A 20,983-nucleotide genomic window follows, 5' to 3' on the forward strand; every position below is an offset into this window, starting at 1 on the left:
GAAGGCAAAAAAATGAAAAGGGTGAATTCTTTAGGCTCCTAACAGATAACTGTCTAGTCTACATATGCTACAATGTATATAAATAAAATATAGCACCTTACTTGGATGTACTTCTGATTTTGTGTATACTCTGAGGCCACAAAAAAGAAGAAATTGAGTAAAGAAAAATATCCTACAAGTCTTTTCTGTTGACATTTGTGTCAATGGCAACATTTTTGTCAAGGAGAGGTCCATATCTCAGTAGCTTCCCAAACATATTGCCATGACCAGATTCAAAATATCACTACACATGATAAATACATAATTACTTTGTTCCAGGGGTCAGGATCAGCCAGCCACCCAACTACTACAGGTGGTTTATCATACTTACCTGATGGTCCTGGCAATCCAGGTTGTCCACTCAGTCCAGGTTGCCCTGGGTCTCCAGGCAAACCCTGGTAACCTTTTGGCCCTGCAACTCCAGGAATACCTTCCAAGAATGAGTATAAGAAAGACAAGTTAGGCTGGTATTATTAATCATTAAATACATTTTACAAAGCAAGCTACCCAAACTCTGAAATATGAATGAAATACAGGAACCAGTGATATTCTGATATAGTGTGAACCAATATCACTGGGCTCATTAAAATCTCCCAGATTTTAAAGTAGCTACCATTAAGAAATTCAGAGCACTCAATAATTAAGCCACTTTCCTCTTTGGGCCTCAGTTTCTTACACTGTAAAATGAAGGAATTGGGGCAGGCCATCTCTACACTACCTCTTAGATTCTATAACTATCTTTCATAACTTTATATTAAGGCAAATATAGTTTACTGACACTATTTTGCAGAAGGTACAATGGAAAGAGAAGCTTTGCAAGAAGTAAATCAAGAAATGTAATTCATTTTAACAATAATACAAAATTAGGTGGCCTTGCCTCTTTCATGATTATATACAAAATTATAGTAATGTCTTAAAACTCTTGTTTGAGGAGAAATCCCACCAAGCCCTGTTCACAGGGAAACTTATAACATCTATGTACACACACACACACACACACACACACACACACACACCCCTACACACATACTCACACACATACATGGACTGACAATAGCAATGGTTTCAACACAGAAAGAGCCACAAACCTTACTTCAATCTGCAAATAAACAAAGTTTAAAAGTTCCATGTTGTTTGAAAGGATATTCTATGTAGATTGGATTGTGTTTTATTTATAGTTTTGTGCTTATTCATATTTTTCCCCTGGTGGTTCAGCTGGTCAAGAATCCGCCTGTAATGCGGAGGACATAGGTTTGATCCCTGGGTAGGGAAGATCCCCTGGAGAAGAGAATGGCTACCCACTCCAATATTCTGGCCTGAAGAATCCCATGGACTATCCATGGGGTTGCAAAGAGTTGGACACAACTGAGTGACTTCACTTCATGTATTTTCTGATGCTTTGTTATGAATATGTTATAGTTTTATAAAAAGAATAAAGGATTTTTATTTTAAAAATCTGTTATACTTCATATCTAATTTGCTTCTAATAAAATAACTGCAATAACATAATTGTTTCCTAGACCTACTTCCAGCAAACTTCCCCAGGGGTGTTTGGCTGTTCTTAGTCCAATATTTGTTTATTCTTTTAGGTTAGAATAACAGTGAACTGTACTTAAAAATCAAGTATGATATGGGTATCAAAAATCTGCAGGACAACAGTGTACCACTCATCTTCATTTGGTTTCAAGAAAAAAAATTTTAAATGGCCAGAAAATTTCCCAAACACTGAAATCTGTTTTCCAAGTAATTCTGGTTATTTATCCATTTTCTCTTGATCATATTCTATACACTACTTCCTGGAAGGCTTGAAAGTGACCGTTAATTTTAAAGCCTCATAGTTTGTGATAGATAAACTACAAAGAAAACACTCAAGCAAAAGTTGATCAGTGAAACAGTACAAATCAGTAAAAACTAGCTTTCATTACCAAAATTTGATATACCTAATTGCCTTAATCCTAGATTACAAGTCACTTTCCATGCTAATAAAAATTAAACTTCATACCCACCAGGAGAAAAATTAAAATAAATGCATCCACTCACCTGGTAGGCCAGGGTCCCCTTTCTCTCCTTTTGAGCCCAGCAGATCTGGATCCATTGGCCCAGGAAGGCCTGGAAGGCCAGGTTCTCCTTTACTACCTTTCTCTCCTGCAGGGCCAGGAAGTCCTGGCTGACCCTGCAAACCATCCTCACCTAAAACCAACATGTGTGGGAAAGACACAGCAGATCAGGTTCATCTATCCAGGATTAATGCATATAAAGATTATTCATACGTTACACAGGTGGGTAAGCCACTGACCACCCAAAACACTCATGCACCTTATTCATTGTCTATAAATAACTTGAGCTCACTTTTACACTCAAACAACAATCTCTCTCCTGGTGTTCTCTGACAAATACAGACTGTAAAAAAATAAAAATTAAATCCCTGTATGCTGTTATTTTGAGTTAATGCTTATCATATTTCATAGTATTCAAACTAAGCATGCCATCAAACTGAAAACAGGAACTACTTAAATGCCATGTCACTTAGAAACAAAATACAAATAAAGCATTGCTCATTTTTAAGCAGTCAAATAAAAGTATTCTGTGTTGATGTAAAGCAAAATTTTTAATTTTCTTTCTTTCATATATCTGCCAGCAAACCCTGAATATTACCTTTGAGACCGGGAACACCACTCCTGCCAGGAATTCCCAAAGGTCCTGGTGGGCCTGGAGGTCCCATCATACCCATTTCACCTTTGGCACCTTTGAAAAATATCAATACCTTTTTACCTTTCCTTGACCTTGGAAAGATAAAAGATCAGTTTAGAGATGTCACCTAGAAAACTACTGAGTTAGAGGGAAGGTACTATAAGGTTTGCCTCTTTCCAGCTATTGTAATCTTAGTGACCACTACTGTCTATATCACTGTGGTAGTTAGCCTCTAAATATGGTCCCCAAATGAACTGCACTTCCCAGTACACACAGCTTTGTGTACCCTTCTCCCCTTGAATTTGGGATGACTCTGTGCCTTAACCTTGACTATGTGACCCTGTATAACTCCCAAGGCTAGATGATAAGAACTCTAGTAGCTTCCACCCAGGTCTCTTAGAACATTCACTTTCAGTTTTGAGGATTCTCTCTTTTGGAAACCAATTGCCCTGGAAAAAGAGCAACTACCCTGAATCTATCATATGTGAGGTACCTCTGTGGATAATGAGATAACATGTGAAGAGGCCAATGAACACTGAGGTGTCACAGTAGTGCCACGTTGAAAGTATCTCCTTCATCCCAATCATGGTACCAGTTGGTACCATGTGGATCAGAGATAAACAACGCTGTCTAAGTCATCCAGTAATTCCTGATCAATAAAATCTTGAGCAAAATTAAGACTTCTTTAAATCATCATATTTTGGGGTCATTTGTTACACAGCAATATATAACTGGAGCGCTCAGAGAGAAAAAGTGCAATGCAAATAGCAAAGTGAGTTTCCCACAATCAGAGACATTTAATACATTTCCTTAAAGGATAGTGTCAATTGAGAAAATCACAAGAGAATAATACACCAGAGTCATATTAGTTCTAAATTCTGGAATCCCAAACCAGGGAAGGCTAAAAAATTACCTGGAAAGCCAGAGGCACCTGCTTTTCCTGGGAGCCCTGGTGATCCTGGGGGTCCCATAGGACCTGGTGCTCCAGGGATCCCTGGACTGCCTCTCTCACCAGGAGGTCCTGGAACATCAAATCCAGGAGGCCCTGGATCCCCCTTCTCTCCTGGTAGTCCGTGCAAGCCTAGTTAATAAAAACCAATATTAAAAAGTATTGAAGCAGTTTTAAGAGATGTATCTGGTTATTTTTTTAGCAAACAGGTAATAGAATCCTGTATACAACCAACCTAACAGTGAGTTAGGGATATGTTTGGTATCATGCACAGAAAATAATCTAACAATAAAACTTTAGGATTTTCAAGTATATTTTCCTAAGAATGGACTTCTGAAATTATTCTCAAAAAAGACCAATCTTTTCTTAATTGCTACAATCATGTACCATTTTTAATAAAATGTAATAAAAATACTAAAAAACTAAAATAAAAAAGACATAAAAATACAATCCTATATCATGGTTATTATAGTCAACTAATACATTAATATAATTATGTAATCAAATGCTTACTCTCAATTTCTTCTAATTCCAGTGCAGACTGGTAACAAACAGTCTGTGATTCGACACTTGTCACTGCCCACACTTGGATTTCCAGTATTCTAAGGTATTATGAATTATTAAGATGTATTTCTATAACCCATACAAAATTAATTACTGCATAAGTCAGTTACATGGGCCCTCTTGACTTAATTTTGGCTTTGTTTTAACAAGTTGTTTTAATAACACATTACTATTAGTTTTTGTTGTTAACTTTTGTTTCTCAGTAATCCAGCCAGGAATTTATAGAAAAATTATGACATTGCAAAAATAGACTCCAGAAAACAAGGTAATTAAAAAAGAATATGTTTAGTGAAAGGAATTATACTACAAATATAGTGCAAGTTCCTACACCAACACCTATCAGCTATATGACTTCTTAAGTCACTTAAAGTTATTGGTCTTCATCTGGTAAATGGGGATGTGCCATAACGGACTGAAAGCTGGGGGTGAAACAGGCGATCATTCCAAGCATCTCTTCAACAATATGACCAGTTTTACTGTTGAAGATTCACAGGCAATTATTGTTATAAGAGAACAAGATGGCTGGTATTTTAAGACCTGTTTGGTGTCATATTACCAGCATGCCTTTAAACTGATAAAATTCACTTTGAAGATTAGAGATTTCCATTTAGTTGGCACAGTAGTGATGATTCCAATGTTTCCATTTCATAGTAAAAAATACTATTAAAGGGGAGAGATATTTTATATTTATGAAATATGATATCTGATAATGGACATAATTATACCTCTACATGGATCACTATTTATTGTTACATTACAGCCCAAGTAGTTTTTAATAGCTGAGTTTTCAAGATAACTATTTTGCCCCTTGAAATATGCTCCAAGAGAGCAGTTCTACAAAATAATTAAAAGACTTCAATGTGGATAAATCTTGTTGCTTTCCAAGTTTAAGGCTTGAAGATATGGCTTTTGGAAAAAAAAAAAACAGATGAATAAGGTATGAGGATCTAATGTAACAACATGGTGACTATCACTAATAACATTATTGCATAATTACAATTTGCTAATATAGTAGAACTTAAGGGTTCTCACACACACAAATCAGTAAATATGTAAGGTGACGAATGTGAGAATTTAATTGTGAAAATTTTTTCACAATGTATACATATATCAAATCATCACATTGTACATTTGAAATATATTATCTATGTCTTTTATACCTCAATAAAGCTCAAAAAATAATAAATCAAAGGAAAAATAAATATCCTATTTACAGCTTCTCAGAACTGTTTTCATGTGCTATCTTTTGCATCTTTTATGATGATGCTATTATATTTGGATGATTTTTTCTACTATTTGTTCTAATATAATAAATTCTCAATATTAAAAAAGAAAAATATGGCTTTGAGTGAGAACTACAATACCTGGTAGACCTGAAGTTCAAGACGCAGGAAGTTACAGTTCAGTAGCAAGATGAACCACCCAAGCAGAAGCAAGTTGCAAATAGATTAATTAGGTTAGGAAACAAAACTAACCATGTAAAGATTAGAAAAAAAAAGTCTACAAATAGAATTTATTAGATATTGATTCACTACTAACATATTAGTAATGAGTAAAGAAACTTATTTTAGGCATTTGCTCAGATGCTCATATAACATATACTATAAATATGTTTGCCAATAGAGAGAATAAAATATTTACTTCAGAAAAATACTTTTTTATGAAGATCAGCAATATACTCGTTTATTTCTGATCTTTACACTGCTTTGAATGATCATTTCAGAATTTAAGCTCTTAAAGTTTAGTTAGATTTAAAATTAAACTTGATTTTGTACTCTAACAGATTAGGTTGTTGTTTAGTCGCTAAGTCATGTCCGGCTCCCTGCGACCCCACGGACTGTAGTCTGCCAGGCTCTTCTGTCCATAGGATTTCCCAAGCAAGAATACTGGAGTGGGTTGCAATTTCCTCCTCCAAGGGATCTTTCCAACACAGGGATCAAACCCACGTATTGTCAGGCGGGTTCTTTACCACTAAGCCACCAGGGAAACCCGTACAGGTTAGGTACAGAGAACTCAATAATTATTAGTGCATGTCTATGATGAAGCAAACTACATGTTTTAGGCTAAGATCTCTTCATTGTTATTAGTAATAACAGTAACATATGTTATGCTGTATTTTTCACAGCACAGATCTTTTCCATGACTATTGTCAGGAATTGGCATCCTGGTAAAATCCAGGATGAAGAAAGTCAATATAAATTCAAAAGTTCTGCTGAATCTTATACAGTAACAGGAATTATATGGCTATATCTATAGAGGCTAAGTGCATTAAAGGTGTATAATGCTCTTAATTTATTGACAGCCAAATGGAACAAGTTAATGGAAAAAAATAAAATTCCAAAAATATGCATTATCTGTGAAAATGTTAAACACATACAGTCCAAGGGTTTTATAGCCAAAAAAGTTAGAAAATGACAATGTACTCTCCTTCATCTATGAAAATGACATGATTAATGCCTTGCTTCTTTGATTCACATTAGTGGTGATAAGCTTGAACTCATTTAGCTATGCACGTGTTCCTGAGACTGGACAAGTGTACAACACATTTGACTCAGGTTAGGGTATTACCTGTGAACATGGAATTAAGTATATTTAACTGACCTCTAAAAAGATTCACTAAAGCAATTATCTTACAGCTATTGGCCAGACCAAATAATAAGAACCAACAACTTCCATTTCTCCCTTACTAGGGTATAAGATGAAAAACATTCTGCTCCTTGTCCTTTGGCATTTAAAAAAAATGTTATTTTCCTATCGCCAAATGAGAAATTGATATTCAACAAGTCTTTAACTTAAAAACATGCATTAAACTGTACAGTTTGCTTTGGAAAAAAGAATGACAAATGGTAAAGCTTAATTAAATAATAGCAGAAAACTGGAGTCAAAAGAAAAGCCTGAAAAGGATGTATCTCTGGAGAAATGACAAGATAGAATATTTTGCAGTAAGTTTTCTACTACAAAAGGAAACACAGCAAGTATATTAAATAAGCTTCTTATTTTAAAAATAGGTAGTTAGAATTTCAGCCACGCAGTATAAGTTAGTGTATCAAGATATTAGTAGTAGCCTTGCTGATAGTCCTGTTATTGAGATGTACAAACAAAAATTATGGTATTTTTGAAATGCACTAAGACAATATTCTACTTTGGTGATTCATGTAAATTTACTTTAAGAGTGAGTATACACTGCTATTATCAAGTATAAAATATAGTCATCTGGTGGTAAAAAATTGTGATTTGAGAATATTTCTATGTTAATAAGAATGTATTCAATACATTTTTGTGGCAGTTGTTGTTAACTTCATTTATTTGTTGAACCATATTAGTTCAGATCTTCAATTGTATGGCAAAATATATATTTACAGAAGAAAGAGATGAGATTAAATTCAGCATCATTACTTTTCCCCCTGCCCATCCTATATAGACTTTATAAATATACCTATATATCCATGAATTAGAGAGAACATTAGATGAATGAAATATTGTAGAATATTAGCTAAATTTTTAAAAGCATTAAAACACAAATAAATGTATTTTTATTTTGTTCAGATTGGTATTAATTGGTATTAATAATCTCTTTTTAGTCTTGCTCAGCTGTGATTTCAGAGTTCAAAATGCTTCTGAAACCTTATGTAATTTTGGGAAACAAAATGAAAAAACACAACAGAAATCATAAATTCATTTTAGCCATTTTGTGAAATAGCAGGCCAAGACTATAATGACCAAACGTAAAAATTGTTTTTTCTCAAGATCCCTCTGCTATGCTAGTTAGACAGAAGGGTTTCTCATTAATGTTGAAGCACCTACTTTTTAACCAGTTGGTTCAAAGCAACATCATAAGTTTTCTTTTTTATTTCTAAATCAGTAGTGACATGTTAGGGGCCATTTAAAAAAAAGATACAATGTGCCATAAAACAAATATTTAAAATAGGACATAAGCAAAAATAACCTTTACTTTCCAGGCTTTTTATATTTTTAATGAGTGTTTCTGAATTTTTAGCATAATAAACTAACAAAATACCTATTGACATTTAAGGTCAGAAAACATATTCCATTGCTTCAAAGTCAACGTATGTATATCTGAATGGTGCATTTAAGTCATCCGATGTATTCATGTGAATTAAGGAATGACTAAATGTTCCATATTTGTTTTAATTTCATATATTATTATAGTACTTTGCAATAACAAAATCTTGGCCCACGTGTGACCCTTACTATATCTTCCTAGATTAAGATAAAAGTAATTCACACCACCAGATAGTTCAGAATCTGTAAACTCTCACATGAACATAGAGGAATCATATGATTCTCTATGAGGTTACAAGCTGACAAATATTTTTGAGTATTAATATTTAAAAAACCTTAGCATGCTTATGAGTTGCAAAGTAAATGCTGACTTATGGGCAAAAGAAGAGAAAATTCAATTAAACTCACTAATTTAAAAAAATGAGGATGCCTAAAAAATATTTTTAACATAATTTTTTTAATCCTGTGCTAAGAAATGTTATGAGGTTTCACAGACAAAGCTCTATTAATGCCATATAGCTACTCAGGTCCAAAATGATTAGCACCAGAAAAGAATTCATTTGAATCAGTTCTATTGAGATGGACGAAACTGGAGCCCATTATACAGAGTGAAGTAAGCCAGAAAGATAAAGAACATTACAGCATACTAACACATAAATACGGAATTTAGAAAGATGGTAACGATAACCCTATATGCAAAACAGAAAAAGAAACACAGAAGTACAGAACAGACTTTTGAACTCCGTGGGAGAAGGTGAGGGTGGGATGTTTCAAAAGAACAGCATGTATATTATCTATGGTGAATCAGATCACTAGATCACAGGTGGGATGCATGAGACGAGTGCTCGGGCCTGGTGCACTGGGAGGACCCAGAGGAGTCGGGTGGAGAGGGAGGTGGGAGGGGGGATCGGGATGGGGAATATGTGTAACTCAATGGCTGATTCGTGTCAATGTATGACAAAACCCACTGAAATGTTGTGAAGTAATTAGCCTCCAACTAATAAAATAAAATTAAAAAAAAAAGATTCCAACGGTATGATTAGCTCAATGATTATAAGCCATGGAAACATACTGCAATTGCTAAACTACACTGTTGTTAATAGATCAATCTTAAATGAACAGAGAGGGGAAATATCAGGTAATATTAGCTCTTCTTCTGTGATCTGTGCTCTTTTGCTTTTGCATAATTATATACGTGGACATGTTAACTTTCAGATCTGCTTTCTATAAGACTATTACATAGGTTACACTTTATTGAGGGGCTAACCAACCTCTACATAATTATGCTACAAAGTGCATATTTACTCCAATCTTACCAGGTTGGCCTATTGGTCCAGGAATTCCTGGTGGCCCTGGTGGTCCCTGAAAACCTGTTCCTGGCAGCCCAGGAGGTCCCATTGGCCCAGGTTGTCCATTTGGTCCAATGTCACCTTTAAGGAATAAATATAGTTTAGATATTAAAAACAACAGCTGAGTCACTTGTCTTTAGCATTGGATCACAAAGTTATAATTACAATAGTTTTGTAGCATGTTTTAACTTATGTTTGCTAAACATTAACTTTCAGAATCAGTTATGTCATGTCCAAAAATTCCTACTTGAATTCTCATTGAAAATGCAGTATATGTATAGACAAATCTGGGGAGAATTGACTATGTCTTCCCATCCACACGGAAGACTTAGCAACTTCTTAATAATAGTTTTAATTTTTTCCACAAATACATTAGGCACATTTTGTTTCATTCATTTCCAAATATGATACAGATTTTTTTTGCAAATTACATTTTATTTCCTATTTATTTCAATATTTATAAACACACCATTCTATTTGTCATAACGATATTTTGCATGTTATTTCTGCTACCTGGAACATCCTTCCCTAAAGATTCAGTTCAAATGTCACCTCTTATATTGCTTCCCAAGGTACCTTAGAAGAGGCCCTGAACAAAAGTAACACAAGAGGTAAACTGAATGCTTCCAAAGTCATCTTTTCATTTCTGTTTAATGATTCTAATGGTCAATCTTAAGCACATTTTCTCCCTCATATAGTTCTTTCCTGATGGATATTAGCCATACTAGTTTATTATTGGTCACTATGTTGCCTTGAAAATGTTATATCAATTTCTCCTAAGTTTTAATATCCAATCACTGGTATAAATATATCTAGTGGGTGAAATTTTACTGTGATCTGCTTGCTGTGTTTTGACTGTGGTCTATTGGTCCAAAACATTAGCGATACATATTCATAAAGGTTTCTATTGAGAAAACCAAGATCATGGTGATGCCCTCTATGATTTTTTTTTTTTACAGTGGAGAACAATCTCTGAGATATTCAAGAACAGAATCAACGCCTTTGTGTTTCTAGGGATTAAAGTAGTAGGCACACAATAAGAACATAATAAATGTTTGAGGAATAAAGGAATTACACAGCAGAAAGTCCCCAATTTTTTTTTTTCTAGCACCTTAGGAACTTTACTGCGTTTTAATATTTGAGAATGAATCCTATGTAGGATATGAGGATTCTATACTTCAATGGTTAGGCAAATGCTTCATAGAGAGCTGATATTTAAACTAGGCTTCAAGCTCTTTCTTCCCAACCTCTGTCTCAAGGCTGTTATTATAAACAAAGTAGAGTGAGAGAGCAATTTCCATATAGACTGTTAGCCACATAGCTTATCATCTGACATATTTCTATCTGTAAGTTTTGGGGTCACAGGTCTAAGCCTGGGGACGTAGTTGATAGGAAACACTACCTGTAACTTTGACTATTAATTACAGTTTATAGCTGGCCAGAATTGTCTACTCAAAGATAGGAAGGTATTTTTAAAAGTGCTTATCTGAGAAGAATTTGTATTGGTTCAGTTTGGGGCCTTTGCTGGCAAAATATAGCCTGGTTCAATTTTGTTCTGCTGTTCTGTTGCTTTAATGGGAATCAACTCAACATTTTTCAGGAGCATGGGGGTTGTTCAGACTTTTCTCTGAGGGCGAAACTGTTTACCAGGAGAGTCGAGTTCCTTGCAAGCCAGAAAGGAAAAAAGAAACAATCGCCAAACCAGTTAAGATGAATTTTATTCATATATATATATAATTAGGGAAATCAAAATCAAGGGGATAGAAGAAACCAATAAAGAAATGAAAAAAGGACATGAGCAGTTTACACGAAAAAAAATTCTTTAAACATATGAAAAGATGGTCTATTTCACTTATAATAATGGAAATACCATTATTTTAACTATAAATTTAATTATAAATTTAAATTACCCTGAAAGTAAAGGCAAAGGACCTAGTATATCCAAAGAGATTTTCTAAAAAGAACAAAGTTGGAGAACTTACATTACCTGACATCAAGTCTTACTATAAAACCTCTGTAATATAAACAGTTGGTACTGACTTAGGATAATAAAATAGACAGGTAGAATTGAGAGCACAGAAATACACCTACACATAAAAAAATTATTTGATTTTTGACACAGGCACCAACATAATCCAATGGGGAGAGAGCTATTTTAAATAAATGATGCTAAGCAAAAATCATTTAAAATGGATGACAGTCTCCAAAATAAAAGCTAAAACTGTAAAACTTACAAAAATAAAACAGAATATATTTGTGACTTTGGAACAGGAAATGTTTTCTTAGGCAAAACACAGAAAATAATAATCATATGACAAAAATCTGATAAATGAAAAATCAATAAAATTAAAACTTTTGCTCATCAAAATACACTGATAGTAAAGTGAATAGGCAAGCCAGACAGGAATAAAATACTCATAAACATATATTTGACAAAGAACCAGCATGCAGGATATGTAAAAGTCACTTTGAACTTATCAATAAAAAGGGGAACAAACCATATTTCAAAGGGGGGAAAATATCTGAATGTGTAAATAATCCACACATACATGCAAAAGAGCTCAACTTCACTAGTCATCAGGAAAATGCAAACTGAAACCAAAATACATTACCAACATACCTACTAAAATTCAAAAATGAAAAGATCAATAACAGCAAATGCTGGAGAGAATGCAGAACAACTGAAACTTTCATACTGTATTGGTTAGAAAATGATACAACCATTTTGGGAAAAGGTCTAGTAGTTTCTTTTTTACTACTGAGGTATGGTTGATTCACAATATTATATAAGTTTCAGGTATACAACATAGTGATTCACAATTTTATTCTTTTTTATTTTTATTTATTTTTTTAAAAAATTTATTTATTTTTTAAGTGGTGGAAAGTTGCTTTATAATTTTGTGTGGGTTTGTGTGGGTTTGTTGTGTGTATAGTACAACAGTCAGTATTATAGAACAACTGTACTGTGATTCACAATTTTAAAGGTTATATAGTCCATTTATAGCTATTATAAAAATACTGGCTATATTTCTGGTATTGTACAGTATAATCTTGCAGCTTATTTTATACATAGTTTCTACCTCTTAATCCCTTACCCTATCTTACCCCTCCCCACTGTTAACCACTAGTTTGTTTTCTATATCTGAGAATCTGTTCCCTCTTTGTTATATTCACCAGTTTTTTTCTTAGATTCTACATATAAGCCCTATCATAGAGTATTTGTCTTTTTCTGTCTGATTTATTTCACTAAGCATAATATCCTCCAAGTCTATTCATGTTGTTGGAAATGGCAAAACTTCCTTTTGCTTTTTTTTTTTTTTTTTAACTGTGTGTGCACGTGTGCTCAATCATGACTCTGCAGCCCCAAGGAATGTAGCCCACCAGGCTCCCTTGTCCCTGGGATTTCCCAGGGCAGAATACTGAAGTGGGTTGCTGTCTCCTCCTCCAGGGTGTCACTTGAGTCTCCTAAATTGGCAGGTGACACAGAATTATGTATCTGCTAAAATCCAGAAAATGTACCCTTAAGATTTGCACATTTCATTTATTGTGAATTTTGTATCAAAGAAAAAGAACCGCCATAGAATTACAATGAATGACAAGCATGCTGCAGTACTGAAGGAGAAGTTATTGCTGTTGTAGTTTACTTTGAGTTGCATTAAAAATAAGTCAATGAAAGGAGAAAGGGATGGACAAATGTGACAAATCTTACATAGTAAAATGTTGATAGTAGCATATCAATGGTGGGTATAAAGTAATCACTATAAAATTCTTTCTACTTTGCTGTATAAATACAATTTTTAAAAATTAATGTTGGAAGAGAGAAAAATACTACTTGTAGAATCTAAGTGGTAGATATATGGATTTTCCCTGTACAATTCTTATTAATATTTTATGTGTGTTTGAAATTGCTCACAATAAAATGTTTAGAAAACTATACTGAGATACCTACTTGTTTCCAACAGTTTGGCAAAAAATCCAAGAGGTCATCAACATACTCATTTAGCAAGGCTGTGGGGAAACAAGCACACTCATACATTTTGGCTGGGAGTGTAAAGAGTGCAAACGGAGAGGAATCTGTCGATACATAGAAATGCAGTTGTCCTTCCGTTCAGAAAACCCATTTTTATTGTTCTATTCTAACATTACACATAGGAAATAACATGCATGCAAGATTATTCACTGTAGCATTATTTCTAATAAGAAAAGATTGCTAAAATCCCAATCTAGCAACTAGCAACTGGTAGAACAAACCATGGTATACCCAAGCAATTCAATACTAGGCAACTATTTTTTTTTTTAAATCATGATCTCTATACACTAATATGGAGGGATCTCTAGAATATAAAGTTAAATGAAATAAGTAAAATGCAAGGAGTCAAAAGGTAGTAATCTATCTTTCGAGAGAGGTAGGAAATATATATATATACATATATATATGTGTGTATATATATATATATATTCCTATTGACTTGTATTTGTATGAAGGAACATCAGAAGGATAAATAACTAAAAAACAGCTACACATGTGATGTGGAGGAACATAGTAGATGGAGATGGGATAAAGGGAAAACTTCTTATAAAAGTGTTACTCCAATACTTATGTATCACCTATATAATGAAATAAAACACAAAAATATCAATGGAGGATTTAAAAAAAGACATGATGGGGAGTAGTTTAGGCTTTCTAGTTAATTGGATTTATCACCCATAAACTTTCCCAACAGTTTCAATTTCTTCAAAAGTTAAAAGCAAATTGAGAAGTAGCAAACGCCTCCATACCTTTTGGTCCAGGTAGCCCATCCAAGCCAGCTTGTCCTGGAGGACCTTGAGGTCCTGGGAAACCACGATCCCCTTTTGGACCAAGTATTCCTTTGAAACCTGGGAGTCCTGGAGGCCCAGGTGGCCCAGGTAGCCCAAAGCCTGGTTCTCCCTAGAGCATATACATGATAAAACACAACAAAATTCCCATGACTTTCTTGGTGTTTACTGTTTACTATAGAGAATTTAAAGTAGACAATACAAGGTAATATTCCCCCCTGCTATGATACAGGGAATAGGATAAATAAAAAGAAAAGTAATTGGTATGCAGTACAGAACAACTGAAAGGACAGGAAACAGGGCTTAGTAAAACAAATTGAATTATTTGGTCTGGTTTCAGGACAAGAAAGAAATATCTGAGAGAGCATGACACTAAAGAACCCAAGTGAGGAAATGTGATTACAGATTAGGTGATTATTTTAAATTTGACTAAGAATGATAATGGAATTGTGGGTTTTGTATAAAATGTCCATTTAGTTAGAGGTGAATACTGAAGTATTATATATATTTATGGGCTTCCCAGGTGGCTCAGTGGTAAAGAATCTGCTTGCCAATGCAGGAGATACGGGAAACATGAGTTCGATTCCTAGGTTGGGAAGATCCCCTACAGGAGGAAATGGCAACCCACTCTAGTATTCTTGCCTGAAAAATCCCATGGACAGAGGAGCCTGGTGGGTTACAGTCCATGAGGTCACAAGAGTCAGACATGACTGAGTGACTGAGCAAAACACATATGTATTTACAGGTGAAATGACACAGTATATGAGATTTGGGTTAAAATCCTTCAGCAAGAAAAAAAAGAGTAGATGAAGTATGATAAAATCTTGATAATTTGGCACCTGAATGATGGGTATATGAAAGTTCATTGCTATTATTCCTTGCAGTTTTGCATTCATTTGATAAGGTTTATAATAAAATAAAAACAATCACTAGAGAAGTGATTTCTCATGAGAACTGTGGTCATGATCAAAGTTTCTTTCCATGAGAAAAAAGGTAGTAATGATAAAAACACAGGAAATTTAAATTAATTAAGCACAGAGAAAATACAGGAACAGTTAGGATAAGACTGAAGTTTTATCCTAAGAGTTTGCTGAAGACTGACTAAGGAAAATTTTAGATCAGATAAAACATAACAAGAGGAGAGGAAACCAACTTAAACACAGCATTATTATTACTAAGTCAATAGCAGTAATTTGAATTATGTATCTGGGGTGGAACAGAGGGAAAAAGTATGAGAAATACTTGACATGATGTGTGTGTGTGTGTGTTACTCACTTAGTCATGTCCAACTGTTTGTGATCCCAAGGACTATAGCACTCCAGACTCCTCTGTCTATGGGATTTTTCCAGGCAAAATTACTGGAGTGGGTTGCCATTCCCTTCTCCAGGGGATCTTCCCGACCCAGGGATCAAACTCAGGTCTCCTACATTGCAAGCAGTTTCTTTACTGCTTGAGCTACTAGCGAAGCCCACTTGATGTGATATTCAACACCATTTCAACCAACAACCATACAGACATGGGAAGAGATTAAATAGAAAAGTGATACTACAGAAAAGCACAGAGGAAGCTGATGATTGTATTCTTTCATCTCATTAAATAACCAGTCATTCTAAAAAACAGGTTCATAATTTTTTAAAATTTTGCTTCAAATTTGACCTCTTGGACTATTAAAAAAGTGTTTGGAGTTAAATATTTTTAAATAAAAATACAATAAGTTAAGTTATATTTATATAGTGAAGACTTGGGATGATGTCTAAGCCAAAATAGAGAAGGCTAAGGGAAGGAAGGGCTTCCCTGGTGGCTCAGATGGTAATGAATCCACCTGCAATGCAGATGTGGGTTCGATCCCTGGGTTGGGAAGATCTTCTGCAGGAGGGCATGGCAATCCACTCCAGTATTCTTGCCTGGAGAATCCCATGGACAGAGGAGCCTGGCGGGCTACAGTCCATGGGGTTGCAAAGAATCGGACACAATTGAGCAACTAAGCACAACACAAGGAAGGTAGAAAAAGAAAAAGGAAGGAAGTAAAATGTCTCAGACCTTTGGTCCTGGAAAGCCTGGTGGCCCAGAAGGACCTTCTGGACCAATTCTTCCAGGTGATCCAGGTGCTCCTGGAGGTCCTGGAATTCCAGGAAAACCTGTAAATTAGAAGTCATTTTCAATCCCCAAAGAGAAGACACTGTAAGAAAGATACCCAAACTCCTAAACCCACATTTTACCCTATTATATCATGCTCAGTGACTACAGTAAGATGTTAAAAGCACAATGACATTCTAGATGATTATTTCAGACCAAGCCTTACAAATACCTGATATTCTCTCTCAATCACCTTGTGGCCCTATTATTTTCATACAGGGCTAATTAGCATTTGTGGCTAATGCTCTTCTAAAAGAAAGTAAAAGCTATTACCAATGAGATAGAAGAACTAAACTTAAGAAATGAATTCCACGCAAAAATGCAGAGAAACTTTTATTCTGCTTATATCTGGATATAGTATGATAAAAGGCCTACCACATAATTCTGGAAATGAACTAAAAACAATGGCAGATGTTATACACATACATACACATAAAATCAAATCTGACTCTTTTGAAGTCATTTAGTATAAATGAGTAAGGACATGTTTAAGCACTGTTCTCAGATTAATACACATGCTTGCCATTTATGAGAAAGAGTTCTGTGAAGAATAAAGCAGAACTGAAGCAACAGCCCTAAAAGTTTCAGTGAATCATGAGAACATGACTTAAGGATAAAACATTACTTGGATAAATGTGTGTAATAAATCTGTTTTCTGTTTAATATAATCCATTCATTTAACAAATATCTACTGAGTGCTTACTATGTGCCAAAAACACATAGTCTGAGTCCTTAAAATATAATGGTGAACACAAAAGACACTTATTACTGTGATTTTTAAAGTTTATATATCATTTTTGCATATCTAGGATTTAGATGTTTTCTTGTCTGGAAAGTTTTAGATAAAGACAACAAAACTATAGTGCACACATTCTGTGACTTTTCATTTTAATACTTTGTATTACACAAAGGGTCTTCCCTAATGGTACAGCAGATAAAACAATCTGCCTGCAATGCAGGAGACATGCATTTAATTCCTGGTTGGGAAGATCCCCTGAAGGAGGAAATGGCAACCCACTCCAGTATTCTTGCCTGAAAAATTCCATGGACACAGGAGCCTGGTGGGTTACAGTCCAAACGGCAGTAAAGAGTCAGACATGACTGAACACTGAGCGAACTACACATAGAAAAAGTTAAAACTAATATATTTTATTTATTGTGTGAACTATATCATAGAATAATATCACTTTGAGCAGTTAACCTACCTTGGCTGCTACCCAGTCCTACATACCTTTGGGACCAGGTGGTCCAGGAAGCCCGATTCCAGGGATACCTGGTTCTCCTTTGCTACCAGGTATTCCTGGCAAGCCTGGCTGGCCTGGGAGTCCAGGTTCACCTATGGAGAAACAGCAGTTTTTTTGGAAGTAGCCAAAGAAAGACGCCAACAAATGTTGAGTACACAGTCAAATAAATTCTTCACATACCTGGAAGACCTACTTCACCATCTCTGCCTGGGTTACCAGGCAGGCCAGGCTTCCCTGGTTGGGTTATGGTCTGACCTGGATCACCTTTAGGACCTGTGTGGGAATTAATAGTGAATAGGAAGTGTTCACTTGACTAAAGACCTCCATTAATTAAAACAAAAAAATTTATACTCTTTTGAAAATGCAAACTAATAAAAATCCAAGAGAAAAACAATCATATATATTTTCAAGGATGATACTAAACAGAAGAATGAAATTTCAAAGAGAAAAGTATATTACAGTTTTAAGAATTTTCATGAAGATAGCATCTATAAAAATATTAGGCATCTATAAAAATATTTTCTAAATGCAGCTCAAAAGAAAAATATTTCTTTTTGGTTAACTACTGGTACTTTAAGGTTTTATGCATGCAAAGTCCAAGTACACATACTACTCATTAATTGAAATAAGACTTTGAAAAAGGTTGAGGATAAAGATGGATTTCTTAACCATGGCATGAAAAGCACTAACCATGAGAGGAAAGACTGATAAATTTGGCTACGCTCAAATTGATTTCTGTTCATTAAAGACACCATAAAGAGAGTGAAAAGGGCAAGCCACAGTGAATGAAGATTTTGCAAAATAAATAGCTAAGAAAGAACTAATACACAGAATACATACACACACACGCCCCTCCAAATCAGGAACAAAAACAATCCAAAAGAAAAAATGGTCAAAACACTTTAATAGACGTGTCACAAGTAGAAAATTCAAATGGTCAACAAACATATGAAAATGTTAATGTTTGAACTTTATATTAATGGAATCATGGGGTAAGTATTCTTTATGTTAACTTTGTGTATGGATATTACATATTCATTTTTATTCATTTACATATCAGAGTAATATAAAATAAAACTGCCACCCTATACATCACACTCAACAGACTGGCAAAAGTGTAAAAGCAGCAATACAAAATGTTTTTGAAGATATAGAGCAACAATAAATATCTAATATTGCTGGTGGGAGTATGAATTGATACAACTGCTTTGGACATGGTTTGGAATTATCTAGTAAAACTGAAGATGTATTTATTCTATGCCTCAAAAATGCAAATCTTAAATATATACCCTAACCCAGTGACTGGCAATTGTTTTCTGTAAAGGACAAGACAGCATATACTTTAGGCTTTGTGGGCCATATGGTCTTTGTAGCAACAACTCAACTCTGCAGCAGTAGTGCAAAAGCAAGCATAACAATAGTGAATGGGTGCGAATCTGTTCAAATAAAACTTTGATTTATGACAACATGTGGAGGGCCAGATTTGATTTACGAACTGTAGTTTGCTGATCCTTGCCATAGAGCACAAGAATATATACGAGAACGCACATAGAAGCATTATAATAACAGGCCTGAACTATAAATAATCCAATTGTCCATTAACAATAGAATGCACAAATCAATGGTGACACACACACACACTGGAATACTGTACATCAATAAAACTGCTACATCCATATACAAAGTTAGCATAAAGAATACTTACCCCATTATTCCATTAACAGAAAGTTCAAAAAGAAGCATAAAGTACTTTATTTAGGAATATATATCTAGGTGATAAAACTATTTATGGAAGAAAATTATGCAAAAGTGAAGGCAGTGTTTACCTCTGGAGAAATGGAAGAAGATTTTGATCAGGAAAAGACAGAGAGGGGAGCATAGAGGTTTCCAGAATACTGGCAATGTATGTTTCTTGGCACATGTGGTAGTTATGTGTGTGTTTGTTTCTATTATAATTATTTGTTAAACTTTGCATCATGTATCATGCACTTAAAAACAACAACAGTAACAATAAATACAGTCAGAGAAACTTTAAAGAGAAGGTCTTCTTAAATGCACTGGGAAGACCCAGAGGAATTGGGTGGAGAGGGAGGTGGGAGGGGGGATCGGGATGGGGAATACATGTAAATCCATGGCTGATTCATGTCAATGTATGACAAAAACCACTACAATACTGTAAAGTAATTAGCCTCCAACTAATAAAAATAAATGAAAAAAAAAACATACACACACACGCACATTCATATTTATGTTTCCTTGCTAAGGAGCTCTGGAAAGCCCAAATATAAATAGCCAGGGAAAAACACCTCTCATGAAAGGAACCCAAAATGGTCAAAAGATAATGCATTTCTGCTTTTAAGCACCAAACTAAAAACAAAACAGCCATAGCAAACTCACCTGGTACTCCTGGTTGACCTGGATTTCCTGCCACACCTTGTATGCCTTTTTCACCTACTGGACCTGGAGGGCCAAAACCAACAGGGCCCATAGGCCCCCTATTTCCTGGGAGACCTGGCAAACCTGGGTTCCCAGGGGGACCTCTTTCACCCTTAAAAGCCATTCCACCCTGAAAGGGAAAAATTTAATACAGAAATACATAGATATAACAGCTATCTGTAGGTTGGTATTACTTAGTACAGCTAGAGAAATGATATAGCCATAACAGTTCTTAAAAACTGAGTGTGTGTTACTATGGGATGGTATGTGTGATCACTCTATTTATACATTCTTCCATTCAACAAATATTTTTTGAGATCCTACTATGTGCCAGGAGCTGGTGAAAAAGCAAAGAATAAAAACAGACTAACGTCTCTACGTTCATGAAGCTTACATTCTAGTGTTAAGTCAAGAAGTTTATAGGCTAGTTAACATTTTATAAAGTATCACTTTCTACCTAAATATCCTGTGCTGTATGTTGTGCACAAAATAAGACTCTACTCATTTACGTTCAATCTTTAGGCTCCATGGCACATTTAACACAGCCATCTACTCACACTAATCTCTAAGCTTACTGTATATAAAACAAATTAGACTTTTGTTGTCAGGTCTAGACAAAACCAGACAAGGCTATGTGGGATAAGAAAAGGGGAAACTTACACTGATCTATAGGCATCTTAACCTTCTGCCTACTTGGTCAGAGCAAACCATATTCAACATAATAGTGGGTTAAG

General features: G+C 34.8%; 1 protein-coding gene across 3 annotated transcripts in view; it reads right to left on the bottom strand.

Annotated features, from left to right (window-relative positions):
* COL4A5 (collagen type IV alpha 5 chain) overlaps nt 1-20,983 on the bottom strand; it is a 250,361-nt gene that overhangs the window by 57,573 nt on the left and 171,805 nt on the right. For all 3 annotated transcript variants that reach the window (XM_065915481.1, XM_065915480.1, XM_065915478.1), the window contains exons 25-34: nt 20,211-20,379; nt 17,994-18,086; nt 17,801-17,905; nt 16,474-16,571; nt 14,395-14,545; nt 9,583-9,696; nt 3,644-3,811; nt 2,695-2,784; nt 2,080-2,229; nt 371-469 (exon numbers count right to left, since the gene is read on the bottom strand). In XM_065915481.1, coding sequence (XP_065771553.1) covers nt 371-469; nt 2,080-2,229; nt 2,695-2,784; nt 3,644-3,811; nt 9,583-9,696; nt 14,395-14,545; nt 16,474-16,571; nt 17,801-17,905; nt 17,994-18,086; nt 20,211-20,379 — 1,237 coding nt within the window. The remainder of the gene's footprint in view (nt 1-370; nt 470-2,079; nt 2,230-2,694; nt 2,785-3,643; nt 3,812-9,582; nt 9,697-14,394; nt 14,546-16,473; nt 16,572-17,800; nt 17,906-17,993; nt 18,087-20,210; nt 20,380-20,983) is intronic.

The sequence above is a fragment of the Muntiacus reevesi genome, chromosome X (assembly GCF_963930625.1).
Source record: "Muntiacus reevesi chromosome X, mMunRee1.1, whole genome shotgun sequence".
NCBI lineage: Eukaryota > Metazoa > Chordata > Mammalia > Artiodactyla > Cervidae > Muntiacus > Muntiacus reevesi.